We start from the raw sequence: 16,617 nt of genomic DNA, 5'->3' as shown, positions 1-16,617 counted from the left end.
TCGCCTGCATATCGTTTTATAATCGTCATCGTCGCCCGTAGTGTCGTTATCAACGCCGTTCCGGTCGCCTTCGCGACCATCCTCTCCGCTCTTTGTCGTCGGCGTCCATCATCCCTCTACCCGCGCACTCTTGCACACCTTCCCAGACAACCCTCTTATCTCTTCTTTTCTTCATACCCTCTCGTTTTTGATCCTCAGAATCGACTCTCTTCCTCCGACGCGGCTCGTCGACGCTTCGGTTTTTTTTTCGCTGCTCCTCTCTCTGCCTCCCCCTCGCTCTTTCGCTCGCTCCCTTTCTCTCTCTCTCTCTCTCTCCCTCCCGCACAAACTCGCCGGTTCACTCCCTCGAGCACACTCGTTACCACTTTTACGCCCTTTTTTTCTGTCTTTGACTTCCATTTTACTCTCGATTACTCGCTATTTCTGGCGCTCGCTGTCTTTCACCCATCCTTTCGTTCTCTACAAAAAAAGACTGTAAATCTAAACGCAATAGTTTACTATTACTTATTATCGTTATTTCTTATGTTTAATGCATGCTTCGTGTGTGTATGTGTGTTTGTGTGTGTGTGTTTGTTGTCCCATCGTCTCGACGAACCGACGCTCGTCCTATCTTGCTCGTGTGAGAAAAAAAAATCAGTACCGTCGTTTTTATCCCTGTCGTGCGATTTGTGTGCGCGTGGTTTGCAAAACTACCCCGAACGTAATTGAAATCCTCTTTGAAATGTCGTTATTGATGATGTAGCCGATACCGTTTCGCGAACGGAAAAGAAGAAGAAGAAGCGGAAAGGAAGAAACGAACGTTTATATCCGGTCCATCGATCCGTGGCTCGGGCACACAATTATCCGTGTATCGCAAATCTATCGACGATGTGTGTAACACGCGTGTGTGTGTACGTGTGCCGGTGTGTTACTTTGTGTGCGTATTACAACTGTTCCAGAGATCGCGCGCGCGTTTGTTCCCGAATGTCGCGTCAAATCGAAGAGGAGAGAACGACGACTGGAGTATGATAGCTGTTGCTGTTGTGGTTGTTGTTGCTTCTCATCGAGTGTCGCGCGGCAAGCTTGCGGCAGTTCCGGCGCGACTCGTGCGGCATGACGCATTCCATTCGCTGTTCAGTAAAATAATCGATCGTATCGTTTAGTATTAATATTAGATATTTGTGTTGGGTCCCAGAGGTTACTGAAACAGAAAAACCGGAACACGTCCCACGTTAGTATCGTACGTGCGATCGAACCGATCGACTTCAAGGCAGGGTTTTCGTTTCTTGCAATGAAAAATCGACTCCCTTTTTTTTTTAATTATTTGCATTTTTCGTAAGCTTAATTTGTTAGCAATTTATGTCGAATTTAATGAAAAAAAATGTGTCCTGATTAAATTAGAAATCGTGTTTTAGCGTAAATGTCGACATGACGATTTTTTATGCAAATATGTAGAATAAAAGTTATCACATTTTGGAGAGAACACTATACGGGTCGAGATAGTGGAATTTAAAACTTTATAGAAGACAATTAGCTTTAACCATTTTGAACTTATACTGGGTGTTCGGCCACACATGGGAAAAATTTTAATGGAACATTCTAAAGGCTAAAATAAGACGAAAATTAAGAATACCAATTTGTTGATCGAGGCTCCGTTAAAAAGTTATTAACGTTTAATGTTCTGTCTATAGAACTGTAGTTTCGACAAAATTAAAAAATTACAAATCGTTCTAAAAAAATTATTTTCAGTTGCAGGGGCCAATTACAATCATTTTTGGTCATTAGACATACCCTCGAAATCCTGCGCACTTTCAAGAAAAAAAATCGAGTTAGTGGACAAATTTTTCGACAAAATTAAAAAATTTCAAATCGCTCTGGAAAAATTATTTTCAATTGCAGGGGTCAATTACAATCATTTTTGGTCATTAGACATACCCCTGAATTCCTACGCACTTTCTAGAAAAAAATTCAAGAATGTATGAAATTTTTCGACGGAAAATAAAAATTTCGAATCGTTCTGGAAAAATTATTTTCAGTTGCAGGGGTCAATTACAATCATTTTTGGTCATTAGACATACCCTCGAAATCCTGCGCACTTTCGAGAAAAAAATTCAAGAAGGTATGAAATTTTTCGACGGAAAATAAAAATTTCGAATCGTTCTGGAAAAATTATTTTCAGTTGCAGGGGTCAATTACAATCATTTTTGGTCATTAGACATACCCTCGAAATCCTGCGCACTTTCGAGAAAAAAAATCGAGTTAGTGGACAAATTTTTCGACAAAATTAAAAAATTTCAAATCGCTCTGGAAAAATTATTTTCAATTGCAGGAACCAATTACAATCATTTTTGGTCATTAGACATACCCCTGAATTTCTGCACACTTTCTAGAAAAAAATTCAAGTTGTGAAATTTTTCGACGGAAAATAAAAATTTCGAATCGTTCTGGAAAAATTATTTTCAGTTGCAGGGGCCAATTACAATCATTTTTGGTCATTAGACATACCCCCGAATTCTTACGCACTTTCGAGAAAAAAATTCGAGTAGATGGACAAATTTGTCGACAAAATTAAAAAATTTCAAATCGCTCTGGAAAAATTATGTTTGGTTGCGGGGCTCAATTACAATCATTTTTGGTGAATACACATATCTCCGAAATTGTACCCGTTTTTGAGAAAAAAATTCGAGTAGATACTGACATTTTTAGACGAAATTGAAAAATTTCAATTCGTACTAAAAAAATTATATTTAGTTACAGGGGTCAATTATTATCGACACTATTTTAGAAGGTGTCTTCCTCGCATCAGAATTAACATAAAATATAAACCGTTCGTTATGAAAGAGGATTCCACTGAAAAGTAAATTTATATTCATTTCGAAATACAAGATATTGCACTTTAATCGGCCGAAGAACACAGATAATCCCTAATCAGCTGCTTCTGGTGATCGCCGACAAGCAAATTTATCAGATATACAAAGAATGTAAACATTGCCTGAAAAAAATATGTTTTTGATGACCGCAAATGGGCTTGCACAACTTCCATAATTACTGAATTTCGAAAGTACTTCCACTAATGGCTCCTTTAGGCCAGAGAAACAGGTGCACAATATCCTACGTTCTTTAAATAGAAATTGAATTCCTTTAAACCAGTGTTTCTCAATTTTTTTTTTTTAATCGTGCCCCTGCTCAATGCCTCAATGATTTTAAAGCCCCTTTCCCCTAGTATAATAGTCGATCAAAGTCTGAAAAATTATAATATACATATGTAGTTTATATGGAAAAAAGCGTCAAAATATAATTAAATTTTTCATTTGCATAACAAAAAGAGTCTGTTTTTGTGCACCACTGGCTTACGAGCGTAACGTTATTGTTGTAAGAACATAGAAGAACATTCGTGTCCATGGAGTTACACCATTTTCATAATGAATGCCTTTCTCATTCCGTTTAACAACTGTATTTCAGTCGGCACGGTCGTAAAAAAAACCTTTACTTCGTTGGCACACACTTTTTGATAGACAAAATTAACTTAATTACAACATGATTTCACAGATTGGGGTCCGGGAACTTTCAAAATTTTATATCATGGAATAAACAAAATACTTCTACGATATTTATTTTTATTAAGGGTAATTAAAATCTTTAGGGTTATAAAATTGGAAAGAGTTGTTCAAAATGGCGTCCTTGGCAACATAAATATGAAATCGAGGCCATGGGAGCGTTCTCGAGATTAAATAATTACCAAAGTTCGTTTTTTGAAGGTTAAGGTAGCCCGATCTTGTCACGAATAAACAAAATACAAAAACTTCCACGATATTTTGTATTTAGTAAGGGTGATTAAAATCTTTGAGGTTATACAATTGGAAAGAGTTGTTCAAAATGGCGTCCTTGGGAACACAAATGTGAAATCGAGGCCATAGGAGCATTCTCGAGATTAAATACTGACCACAGTTTGTTTTTTGAAGTTTAAGATAGCCCGTTTAAGAGACCTTGTTATGATTAAACAAAATACAAAAACTTCCACGATATTTTATTTTTATTAAGGGTGATTAAAATCTTAGAGGTTATAAAATTGGAAAGAGTTGTTCAAAATGGCGTCCTTGGAAACATAAATATGAAATCGAGGCCATGGGAGCGTTCTCGAGATTAAATACTGACCAAAGTTTGTTTTTTGAAGGTTAAGGTAACCCGACCTACGGGTACGCCCCGTATTAAAAAAAAAACAAAGAAAACCGTATCGGTGGCTCGACAGTGGCAAAACAGAGGACGAACGTTCGTTTGCACGTTTGTATTCTTGTCACGAAGGCTGGCGAAGATAAACATTTGTTCCCGATTCGCGATTTGCGGCGTGCGAGCGTATCGCCTAGCGATTAGTCATCGCGGCTAGCCGATGTATCGGGCCAATGCGGTCGGCTGGAATTATGCGTCGGGTGATTCACTTGTACGCAACGATTCGTAGGCGCGAGACGATGTCTTTATGATTCGATTGCTCGATACTCGACTTTGAGGCTCGCGCGAGGAACGACCGTCGACCGCGGATGACGAACCGTGCAATAAACGCCAGCAGAAGATCGTGAAATAAAACACGGGGACGGTAATTTTGCGGTAACCGAGCCGAAGCCCAGAGACGAAACAAACTTTATTGCCTAACACACTGTTGCGTTCTTCTAATCTTTCGAAAGAGAAATTTTTCTTGATTATTTACAGGCCCGTGAATTAATTTCGTCAAACTGAACGATTCGCGAAAAAAACAAACAATTTTTGGTTGGTATTTGGATCGAGCAAATGAATTTCTTGTTTAATCGCAGTGCTCCTCAACCTACGGGTCAGGCCTAAATTTGCATTTCGATTATTTAAATGTAATGTTTGCGCTTTCGCGTTAACCTTTGAACTGCTAAGGTTAAGGCTGAATCATTGGGTAGCCCGTATGAAAATTTTTATTGGACATCGTGTTGTAAACTAATGCTTTTTGAAAAAATATTTTCCATGATCGGAATGAAAATTGATAAATTCCATTCTTTCGTTGTTGATTGCTTCGTCTCGTCTTTCGTGTGATAAGAAACGTTCGCGATTATGCGGTGCAATGAAGCAACCAATCAACGATGATCGACCATTGCCCAGTGACGTGCGAGTCTTATCGGGCCCAGAGATATTACTACTGATTCTAGAATTAATATACCTGGTCGAAAAATACCTGGCCGCGCTACTTAAGGAAAGGTGCAAATAAAACTATTGTGTTTGTATATTAAAAATATTCGAATATTATTTTATAAAAAAAAAAAAGTGTGAGAGTATTCAGTTGAGTGGATATCCAATTTTCAAACATTCCATCTTCTCCGCTACTGGCGATCGTTCATCTGTAATGGTATTAATCGTATGAGTATATTAACTGATAAGTGCAACAACACTATCGATCTTTCTTGTAACGTTTAAATCAAAAGCTACTATTATTATATTTCGTTTTCTTTCCTTTGTACATATTTGTCTTCTTCGTTTCTTTTCGTTTATCTTTATATTATGCATTCTGTACTAAAGGATTCTCTCGTTTATATTAATAGTAATAAATAATGGCCAGGTTTCTTTGACCAAGTTTATTAAAAAAAAAGCAATTTTCTTCTAAAACGTGAATAGTAAGTTACTGTGGGTCAGATCAGACCCACATATCGCCAACTGTGGCAAAATATGAATGAATAATTATTACTAGCGAATGATATATTCAACTTTGTCAACCCTTTCGTTTCGAATCATTTTTTAATCTAAAAAAAGGAGGTTAAAAACGTTATTTTTTTTTTAACTATACAGAGTGTTCAGCCACCACTGGGAAAAATTTTGATGAGGGATTCTAGAGGCCAAAATAAGACGAAAATCAAGAATACCAATTTGTTGATGGAGACTTCGTTAAAAAGTTATTAACAATTAAATTAAAATATTTCAAATCGTTCTGGAAAAATTATTTTCGGTTGCAGGGGTCAATTACAATCATTTTTTATAAATAGACAAACCCACGAAATCCTACCCACTTTCTAGAAAAAAATTCGAGAAGGTGTGAAATTTTTCGGCGAAAAGAAAATTGTTCAAATTGTTTTGAAAAAATTATTTTCGGTTGCAGGGGTCAATTACAATCATTTTTTATAAATAGACAAACCCACGAAATCCTACCCACTTTCTAGAAAAAAATTCGAGAAGGTGTGAAATTTTTCGGCGAAAAGAAAATTGTTCAAATTGTTTTGAAAAAATTATTTTCGGTTGCGGGGGTCAATTACAATCATTTTTGGTGAATAGACATACCCCCGAAATCCTACTCACTTTCTAGAAAAAAATTCGAGAAGGTGTCAAATTTTTCGACGGGGAAAAAAAATTTCAAATCGTTCTGAAAAAATTGTTTTCGGTTGCGGGGGTCAATTAGAATAATTTTTGGTGAATAGACATACCCCCGAAATCCTGCGCATTTTCGAGAAAAAAATTCAGTATTGGCGGAACTTTAAACGTTAATAACTTTTTAACGAAGCCTCCATCAACAAATTGGTATTCTTGATTTTCGTCTTATTTTGGCCTCCAGAATCCCCCATTAAAATTTTCCCCAGGGGTGGCCGAACACCGTGTGTATATATTTTGGATAAGACAATCAACAAAATGGACAATTAACTTTTAATATGAGTCACTTCCCTACGTGTCATTGTATACATCAACGCGTTCGTTACCATGTGTCATTTATGTATCTATGACGCATCGATTTTTACGAGAAACCAACGTCACGTTAATTTTTTTAGTTTATGTTCGTACAAACAAATAAGCTATGAACCATGAAAGCAAAACTAACATCAGTATAATGATATAATTATATTGGTATAAAAGTTATTTTACACTGTAACCAAAAATAAATTAAAATATACATTTTAAAGAGGGTTTAGCATTAAAAAAAAAATCAGAACAGAAACGTTTATAGAGCGTTTCTTATTCCTCAAATTCCTCTGTTATCTTTTCATCATTATGAATTTTACTGTATTTTACAAAGTTTCATTATGAAATTTAAACACTGGACAAAGTAATTTTTCAAAACCATCCTCTTCTGGTATAGTGTTCGTGCTCCAAAATGTCCACCCCTAAATGTTTTATTACAATACTTCAAAAGAGACCTACTTATACAGGATGTCCCCTCTAAAACGTTACAAACTATTTTTTGAGTAAGTATTGGGCATAAAGAATAACTTTTTACACAGAAATCTTGTCGCTAATGTCACTGTTTGGTCCCCTACAATTTTTTCAACGAAATACCATACAAATTTTTCCCATCGTTTCTAATATTTAACTAAAATATTTTTTTCTTATTTTCCATAGCGAAACAAATTTTCAAGACAAGTCCACTTGCAACCTATAACGGACTGGTGCGTCATAGCTTCACTGGCCACTTTCACCGATGACGTACTGGTGCGTCATAACTTTCCTGACCACTTTCACCGATAATGCACTGGTGCATCATGGCCAAGCTGGTAATTTTCACCGATGACGTTCTGGCACGTCAAAACCATACTTTGGCGTGGCAAAGCTATTCGCGTTCCAGAAACTGAAAATTTATCGTTCGTATCGTACGCGGGCGGCGAAACTATTGCCTTTTCGATTCATTCGTTCGATCCACCGTTCGCGAGAAAAACAACCGAGAATTAATAGCGTGAACCGAAAATTCATAAGTCTGCAGGAAGCGGTGGGATATCGAAATCATTCAACGTTGAAAAAAATTGCTAGATTGCATGCGCGTTACAGTATAGCGGTTCGAGTCCCGACCGAGTTTTTTCACTCGACCCGTTGTGTCTGCCCATTTGCTGTTTCGGCCCAGCAAACACGCAACCACTGTGGTTGCGAATCAAACCACTGTACTTTGCAAGCAGTTTTTTCTTTTCTTAGAAAACGTTTTACCAGCAGAGACGAGCGAAACTGGAAATTACGAAAAGCATACAGACAAGCTTTACTCCGTTATTCGTTCGATAAAAATTAATCTTCTTCGCTAATCTTCTCCATTAATTGATTCATTCATTGATCTATTCCCATACGTTCCTAGATTTTTTGTACTCCGGATCACACGAAGGTCGTGCTATCACAGATTATTAAATTGGTCCTGACATCAACTGTTACGCCATAATGATAAATTCACGAGAATATAGATCATTTTTAAACTTGGAAAAGTTTGGCATTTTTTCTATTTCAACTGAAATAAAGTAGTGCTAAAACAAACGAACAGCACAATCTATCTATTATCAATCGTGGTAACCGAAATTATGTAATAACTGTTACGAGTGAAGATATCGTATATCAGTTTCGATTTTAACTTCTTACTAGATCGACTTTCTATTGATTCTGTATCGGTTCTATATCAGAACTAATCTTGTGTAGACAAATTACAACTATCGTATTTCAAAATCTAAATCATTATCTACGTTTACTTTTACTGTATTGCGAGGGGTCACTTATCACAATGTGGAATGTTCATAAATGCAAAGAATTTTTTTTTACCCTCTTTAGTGACTACTGAAAACCCTTAAAATTTTTAACAACCTATATATCAGTTATTAACAGTTATTTTCAAACCAATTTCAAAATGAAATAGCCTTTAACCGATATCTTCAAGAATTTCGATTCTTCAGGACAGTCATAGAAAATACAAGTTCTGTTAAACAGTTCGAAACAGTTATTTTCAACAGATCCTGAAATCGATATAATTTAACATGTGCGCTGCCACTGTTCAATTGGAGAATATGTCGAAATTTTATTCAATTATGTACAAATAAAATGTATTAATCAGTTCATCTGAATATTTTAAGTCTCCAACATAATGTCAATGGTCGATACTTCGTTTGCTTAGAAGGAGATAAAATAGGCAATCATAACTGTCATAGACATATGATATTAGTCATCCGTGGTAGCAAACATGTTAAATAAAACTGTGCAAACGAATGTTATTTTCTATCCGTTTTTCGAGGAGATAGTCTGTAACAGAGGGGGAACCCTGCAAATTAAGCTTTTCAAACAACAGAATTCGGAATGTGAATCACTGTAAACGCGATTTGTCCCAGAAGTACCCAAACTTCTTACTAGCGACGCCATTTGTTAACACAGGTATTCTTTTCAACCAAATCCTTACAACTATCCTCTACTTTATAAATACAAGATGTTCGACCACCCGAACAATTTTAATAAGCGATTCTAGAGACCAAAATAAGACGAAAATCAAGAATACCAATTTGTCGATCGAGGCTTCGTTAAAAAGTTATTAACGTTTAATGTTCCGTCTGTAGAACTGTAGAGTTTCGACAAAATTAAACAATTTCAAATCGTTCTAAAAAAATTATTTTCAGTTGCAGGGGCCAATTACAATCATTTTTGATCATTAGACATACCCCCGAATTCCTACGCACTTTAGAGTAAAAAATTCGAGTAGATGGGCAAATTTTTTGACAAAATTAAAAAATTTCGAATCGTTCCAAATAAATTATTTTCGGTTGCAGGGGCCAATTACAATCATTTTTGGTTGATATACATACCCCCGAATTCCTACGCACTTTAGAGAAAAAAATTCGAGTAGGTGGACAAAATTTCGACAAAATTAAAAAATTTCAAATCGTTCTGGAAAAATTATTTTCGGTTGCAGGGATCAATTACAATTATTTTTGGTCATTAGATATACCCCCGAATTCCTACGCACTTTCGAGAAAAAAATTCGAGTAGGTGTGAAAATATAATGTGAGGTTAGAATTGTCTTGAAATTTCCTGCGTATGTTTAAAATATCACAACTTTTGAACGGATTGGGGGATTTTAAAGTTTCAAAATGCAAACAATGCGTATTAATGGGGCGAAAAAGTACATTCGAAGTGAGGTCTACGCGTATACCTCGTCTGTGGTTCTCACTCGCAAGACTGTAAGGCTGTCCATACGTCATTAAATAGAGTCTCTCATGCTGCGTGAGAACCACTATCGCGCGCACGCAGCTGTTCACAGATCGCCGTTCCACAGGCGGAACCTTAAACGTTAATAACTTTTTAACGAAGCTTCGATCAACAAACTGGTATTCTTGATTTTCGTCTTATTTTGACCTCCAGAATCTCCCATTAAAATTTTTCCCAGGGGTGGCCGAACACTCTGCACACGAAGTTAGGTGTTATTAACCATGGAGTCACAAGTGGCAATCTTAACTCTCGGTCGAGAAATTACGACGTAAGAAAAACTTAAGCAGCACCTGTGCTACTTCTGGTCTTAAAAAGGTGTAGTGGCAGTCAGCCATCCGTGGTATTCGCTCGATTTGAATCTCTACTAGTTTTTAGTTCCCCAAATTAGAAAAAAAAGCAATTCGCTACAGTATCGGAATTCGAAAAGGCCTCGACCACCGTTTCTCGGTTGTACGCCATCTTGGAAGTATGGACGAGCGTTCGTTTCCTCGGAAGGGGCATTGCATTTCCCGGTAATCGCCAATGAAAGATCGTTTTTAGTTGAATTCGAGTTCGGAAACTTTCGGGACAGAATCGTTTATGTATATTTAGCGGTATACCAACCTAATAGCCGCAGGACACGAGGTAGTCGCCGAGTTTTTCAACGACCGACGCGGCTTGCTGTGGCTGTATGGGGTCTTCGTAGAGGGAGACGACTACGGCCTGCGTCGTCTTCATGCAGTGGACGCCGACCTTGCCGAGTTTTGCCCTTATTACTCGATCCGTGCCCGACAGGTAAATGTACCTGTTGCCGGCCAAGGTGACGCCCGACGACGTCAGTATATCCTGTTCCTCGAATCCCTGGACCAATTTCGCCAGCTCCTCTTTACTTACCTGCGCACATAAACGACACGTGACACGCGTTCGCTTTCGCGTAAAGACAACGAACGGAAAGGGAAAATAATCAGCAGACCGTGAACCGGCAAACATCGCGCAAGGTAAGCGCACTTAATTTCCACACTAACCCAGTCATCGACACTTTCGATGCATTTCATTAATACGATTATCAACAGTCCGACAAAACCATTATACGTTTCTCTCGATTTTTGATCATCGTTCCGGGATGCATCGAAGCTTCACAGATCTGCACCGAAGACGCGAGGCGGTGTGTCACTCACTAGTTTCGCGCACAAATATTTTCTGAAATGCTCGAGGCAACACTTTTTAAAAATTTTTTAAAAATTGTATCGTGTGAAATTACACTTTGCGGTATCGAGAGAAAGTTTTAATCCTATTGACCTTGGCCCGTTGCGCTGGTCCACCCGTGTTCGAACGTTTTTTAATAAATACCAAGAGAGTTTTGTAAAATTAATTATATTCGTGAACGAAGTATTCACGAATACAACGGAGAAATTAAATCTTGCGCTGGAATGTGAAATAATAACATTCAGATCTGGATCGAAATCCTCCGGTACTGTGCCGGAGTCATTTTTGACTCGTCGCGTTCCGCGAGATACGAACACAGTAGTAAGTCTTGCTATTGTAACAGGGGTAATTGCGTACGTGTGTACATACGTCTTGTGTTTACTGTCTTGACCAAAGGGCCACACACTCCGCGAACAGTCTTTTTCACGGAGCTCTTTGTTTATCACTTGATTAATTTGACAGACAAACAAACAGAAAAGGAAAAGAAAACAGTATCTCCTTTACTTGTTTACGAGTGTTACCAAATGGCCCAATTCCTCTAAGGAAAACGTATGCGTAACACGGAGGAATCGAGTCTCGAGCGACCGTCAATGTCGATACATACATATGCGTGAGCTCGAGGTTCGAGCAAGAGAAAATGTATCTGTATTTAGTGAAATATCGGCGTGAGTCAGAAATGACTCCGGCACAGACTTCGAAGTCCCAGTAGTCGGAAAATTAGAAAAAGTTACATAGGCATAAATAAAACCGATAGTTTCGAAATAATAAATGGTAGACCAATTAGTAGACTCTTAGGATGGACCAATAAACACTTTTGTATACAATGTTTGACAATTAACAGTGCTCCTTTGTAAGAAATTGGCGACACGTGTATCGTATAAACGTGAATGTAATCGCACGTTAACGATCCGTTCTTTATTCACGCATTTCCGCGTTCGAAACGTTTAATTCCATCGCGTTACGCTTTTTGCGTTTATCTGTCTTTCCGTATGCTCTATCTCGAATTTTTTTTTGAAACATTTCCGATGTGATAATATAAATGAAATCTAGGTGCTCGTTATAGTAAAAAATACTTCTCACGATATTTGCAGCAAGGCTTATTAACGCTTTAGTTGCGATATAAAATTATGCAATAGTTTTTTTAACTAATTTTTAACATAATACAAAATCTGTTTTGCATAACAGATCTCACCTTCGATATAATTGGTATATACACGGGCATTCAAAGAGTAAATGCAATAGTAGTAGAAATTAAATTATAAAAGAAGTATAATTGCAATCAACTAACGTAATATATTACAATAACAGAACGTAAAGTGGTTTTAAAATTGTATAGAAATAGTAAAATAAAAGTTTAGAAGATAAATGTAAAAAGACAAGGATTGTATGTAGTATAATAATTTACAAGGAAAATGGGTGAAATTCTCGATTATTTGTCCCCCCACTCACAATGTATTTGAAATAGCAGGTAAACGACAGTTCACCCTTTATAACTTACTTAAAAATCATCGAAACCGGGGAGGGGACAAGTAATCGAGAACTTGACCAAACAGGCGAGTATTACACTTGAACAATGCGTTCGTATAAACTTGAATGTTACAGTTAAGAGGTTAAGGAAGAGTTCCGATATCTCCAGATTTAATGTACGAAGTAAGAAAGAAGAGAAATTTTTAATAGAACTGTTGCACGTGCGAAAAAGGCTAACGAAACTAAGCATGTTTTGCTACTTATTATAGAACCGGTGGGGACAAATAAGAAGAGATGCAGTTACGCAAAAGCCCCTAGTAGCGCAATCTGTCGCGCGTACTTGACACGCTCGTTTATCGGATGACGTACACAAGTGCATCTACTTCGCGCAACATTTTTGTATCGACAGTACCTTTGTGAACGTCGACCCTTAAAACATCGGTACGATAGGTTCGCCATTGAAAATCACGATCTTGCCGACCGCGAGAATCGTACAGATCCTCGCAGAGACAACTCCAGCGTGACCTCCTTTCTACGGAGTGTAACGGTCAGACGGAGAACGAAGAGAAAAAGATCAAGAATCTTTGCTCCCAAGACGGAATCACTGCCGACTCGAGATCCGTTTGATTAAAATTTTCCAACGATACGCAACGAGCCTTCCTTTCACAGTTCTTTTTATTGAAAAGAAACGTCTACGTATGTAGTTTGTAAATAACGAACGACGGCGTGTACGCGTGCGTGAAAAATATCCCTAGAACCTCGTGCGTAAAAGTGTTATCGATAAGGAAGAACGACGACAGGAGTCGCGCGTGTTGAGCGCTTATAAACCGATAATAATTTTTCATAGTTCAAGATCGCGTTCAATTATCTTATTAACAAATCGAAATGCCTACGTTCGGATTACTTGACACTCGGCAGTGTACTTAGAAAGGATACGAACGTTGTACGACGATGATAACGGTACGTTGCCAGCCTCGTGTATCGATCGAGTATTCGGAATATGTAACTTGACAACAAATCTTTACGTAGACGAAAGCGCAAAGAACGCCTTTAACGGCTAACGCAACCAAGGTCACATTGAAATCATGACTCGCTAATTTCAAGTACGAACTTACAAATTGACGAGACTTCTCATCAACTAGTAAACTGAAACGCTTTACGAGGGACGTCCCTGACTGATTGACTAGCAATGCGATGAGTATGCCATGAATCAAGCCACAGTGCAGCTGATCGTATATCCACGAACTGGTTGTGTGATAAAACGATCAAATAAACATCGTACTAAATTTAAATCGACGATAATATTTCCGAAAAACATTTAAATAATTCTCGATACGGAATACGTTATCGCGCCGAAAATGACGTAAAAGCCAACGTAGATAGCCCCTGACAATCAAACGACACTCTTTTTGGAAAGTTCGAACGTCGCGATTATAAAGGCGTAGCTTTCAAAGAACTCGACACGACCATTCGATGCAACTTCGTCGAGAGGAATATAATTTTATGCAGAGATACTGCTTTTTGGGATTGTGAAACGCTACGAGGCATTGAAGATTAACTACTGAAATATATAAAAGGCGATGTCAAACAATGGATGTTAAAACACGAAACAAAGTGGAGAAAAAAGTTTATTAGCTCGTCCGGGCATCGAGGCACCCTCTTTATGATTCAAGTCACGGCACTGTGGGAGGTTGCCGGCCGGCCGGCATCGCCATTTTGGCATTCGTAACCGGAAAGTGTGCGCGCGAGGCCATGCTCTGCAGCTGGCGACCTTTATCTCTCTGCGTTTCACCGTCCGCATAAAAGCTTTCGTCGAATCCAAGAAAGAACGGCGCTCCGCCTCGTGACCGAACGCGTTTCTCTTGCATCGCTCTTTCTCAAAAACATCGTATTCGCTAGGAATGCGTTTCGCAGCTATTTTTAGATTTTGGAACGGATTAACATCACCGTACACGGTTGACAAATTATATCGTACGCTGCGATATCGCATTTCCCAAGAGAGAAACCACAAAAAATACGCGTTTCGAAAAAAAATACTGGACGCACGATCGGGCTTATATATATATTTTTTTTTATCGAGGAAACCTAGCACGATCGACCAAAGAAAAATTCGCTTTCATATTCCGCATCCGCCCACTCATTCGATTTTCCCAATAGTTCCTACACTCGTTTCGCTAACACGCCGAGTCGAGGCTCGGAATTTACCGACAGGATTCGCAAGAGCTTTTTAAATGCAACGCGGATGGCGCACCGATCGAGCTCAACCTTTCTGGAACTGATGGTTTTGCAATTTTAAACGATCTTGCCATTGACCGTTTGGCAAAAGCAGAGGAACAAAATGAATCTCATCCGTTGCTCAAATACACTAAATTGTCCAATTGACTGCACTCGGGCATTTTCGTCGATATCCGAATTGTAGACGTGCAGTATGATTTATCTCACTATTATCATCTACGTTTCGTTACACATGCAACAAATTTAACCTATACGCTCCGAAACTGTACACGTCGTACGTAGGCGGGTTTACGCGTCTCTCTCGATAGCGGAGAACCGCTTCCGAAGAAATGAGTCATCCTTCGTCACGATGAAATTTGTAATTTTCATCAGACTGTTAACGAATATCGAGTATCTGGTATCTAATATCTAGTATTTAGTATCTAGTATCTAGCACCGCGGTCCGAGCGTGATCATAAATTTTGCGAACCCACCCGGTTTTGCCGAAAAGAATAGGAGCCACCATTTCCATGAGCAACAGCGACAACGTGCCCGGCAGGCAGCCATGTTAAACTTAGTCGAAAACGGTTCAAGTTCGACCAGGCAAAATTTTCTGCGGCGAATATCGCCACACCCAATCTCGCGCAAGACTGATCGAGCGAAATCGATTTCTCGAAAAATCTTGAAAGAAAGAAATCAATTTGCTTATCACGTGATAATCGTTTCAACCGGCTTAGCAATTTATGCGATGGATCCGCGATGGCCGGTTCTGCAGACACATTTGGGCGGTGGACGAAATTCCTTGAGACTTTTCGACAAAGGGAAGGTCGCGACCGATTGGTCGATGATGAATCGAAAATATATTCAGCCGGCTTAGCCTTTCGTATGCTTTCCGGTCTAATCGGCGGCGTAGGTAGCACGAGGTACGATTATGCCGGGTCAACACGCGGAACTTTCCGAAGGATTTTAATGATTTAGACGGATACGAGGATTTATCTTCGCTTCAGGAAAGTAAGACGCGCGAATGGCTACGTGGCACCATATTTTTGATGATGAGATCGGTACTCGTCGTTGCTCATAAAACTCATTTCGATTTCGACTATCGAGTAATGTATCGGAAGATGCCGTTTCGATCCCATGGATTCGGTCGATCGTTCAACGAACAAAATTCTAATTTGTACGTATACATATATGTATGCATGAATGCATGCATGCATGTATGTATGTACGTATGTATTAGATATATAGTCGCGGCAAAGAAACGAAGAAAGACGTTCGATGGTGTCGACCGACCGCAACGATCAACAAAGAAAGAAGGCGGAGAGAAGACGAGAAACGCGAAAGGCTATGATGCGATTAGATTTTTTTGACGTGCGACCAGCGCTTACTTTCCCTCTTGTCGGTCGGCTAACAATAATAATGGTAATGATAATAGTGATAATAATAATAAGCCTCCGAAGCGTCAGTCGATCGAGATACAACGATTACTCACTTCGAAGCCTTCAGACTTCGCCCAAACGTTGCCATCGTGTCCCGCGATCGCAGCTTTGGTAACACACCTAGACGCGAGCAGCTGCTTGTCAACGTAATCCTGCCAGCTCATTTTTTAACACAAGCGGCTCGACCGAACTGTTCACTACAGCACTAGAGACACAACCCGTCACCGACTGATTCCTCTCACGACTACCTATATGCGCTGAACGCCGGTCACACTTCTCTTTTACCCCTCCTTATCCCTTCGCGGTTATTCGCAGCCCCTCTTGGCCCCTCTTAGGTCCCCTCACTCCCCAAAGCCCCCTCTGTCAAGGGATCGCGTTCACCCCACTCCCCATAGCC

General features: G+C 39.0%; 2 protein-coding genes across 2 annotated transcripts in view; one reads left to right on the top strand and one right to left on the bottom strand.

Annotated features, from left to right (window-relative positions):
• LOC122401966 overlaps nt 1-8,505 on the top strand; it is a 114,990-nt gene extending 106,485 nt beyond the window's left edge. Inside the window, exon 14 of the transcript XR_006259485.1 lies at nt 7,315-8,505. The gene's annotated coding sequence lies outside the window, so the exon portion shown is untranslated. The remainder of the gene's footprint in view (nt 1-7,314) is intronic.
• LOC122401967 (profilin) lies at nt 405-16,497 on the bottom strand. The gene is made up of 3 exons (XM_043404434.1): nt 16,274-16,497; nt 10,519-10,788; nt 405-1,180 (listed from the first exon to the last, which is right to left on the bottom strand). The coding sequence occupies exons 1-2, from the start codon at nt 16,382-16,384 to the stop codon at nt 10,519-10,521; spliced, it is 381 nt and encodes a 126-aa protein (XP_043260369.1). The 5' UTR covers nt 16,385-16,497; the 3' UTR covers nt 405-1,180.
• Between the last annotated feature and the right edge of the window lie 120 nt (nt 16,498-16,617).

Source organism: Colletes gigas, unplaced genomic scaffold (assembly GCF_013123115.1).
Source record: "Colletes gigas isolate AHSC1104 unplaced genomic scaffold, ASM1312311v1 Colletes_gigas_Sc00030, whole genome shotgun sequence".
Lineage (NCBI taxonomy): Eukaryota > Metazoa > Arthropoda > Insecta > Hymenoptera > Colletidae > Colletes > Colletes gigas.
This window is presented reverse-complemented; position numbering and strand designations above follow the sequence as displayed.

Excerpts from the sequence above, each read along its gene's own strand:
- LOC122401967 (XM_043404434.1), bottom strand. The coding sequence starts at position 16,384 with ATGAGCTGGCAGGATTACGTTGACAAGCAGCTGCTCGCGTCTAGGTGT. Across the intron at positions 10,789-16,273 it reads CGAAGTCTGAAGGCTTCGAA|GTAAGTAAAGAGGAGCTGGC; the intron begins GTGAGTAATCGT and ends TTATGTGCGCAG.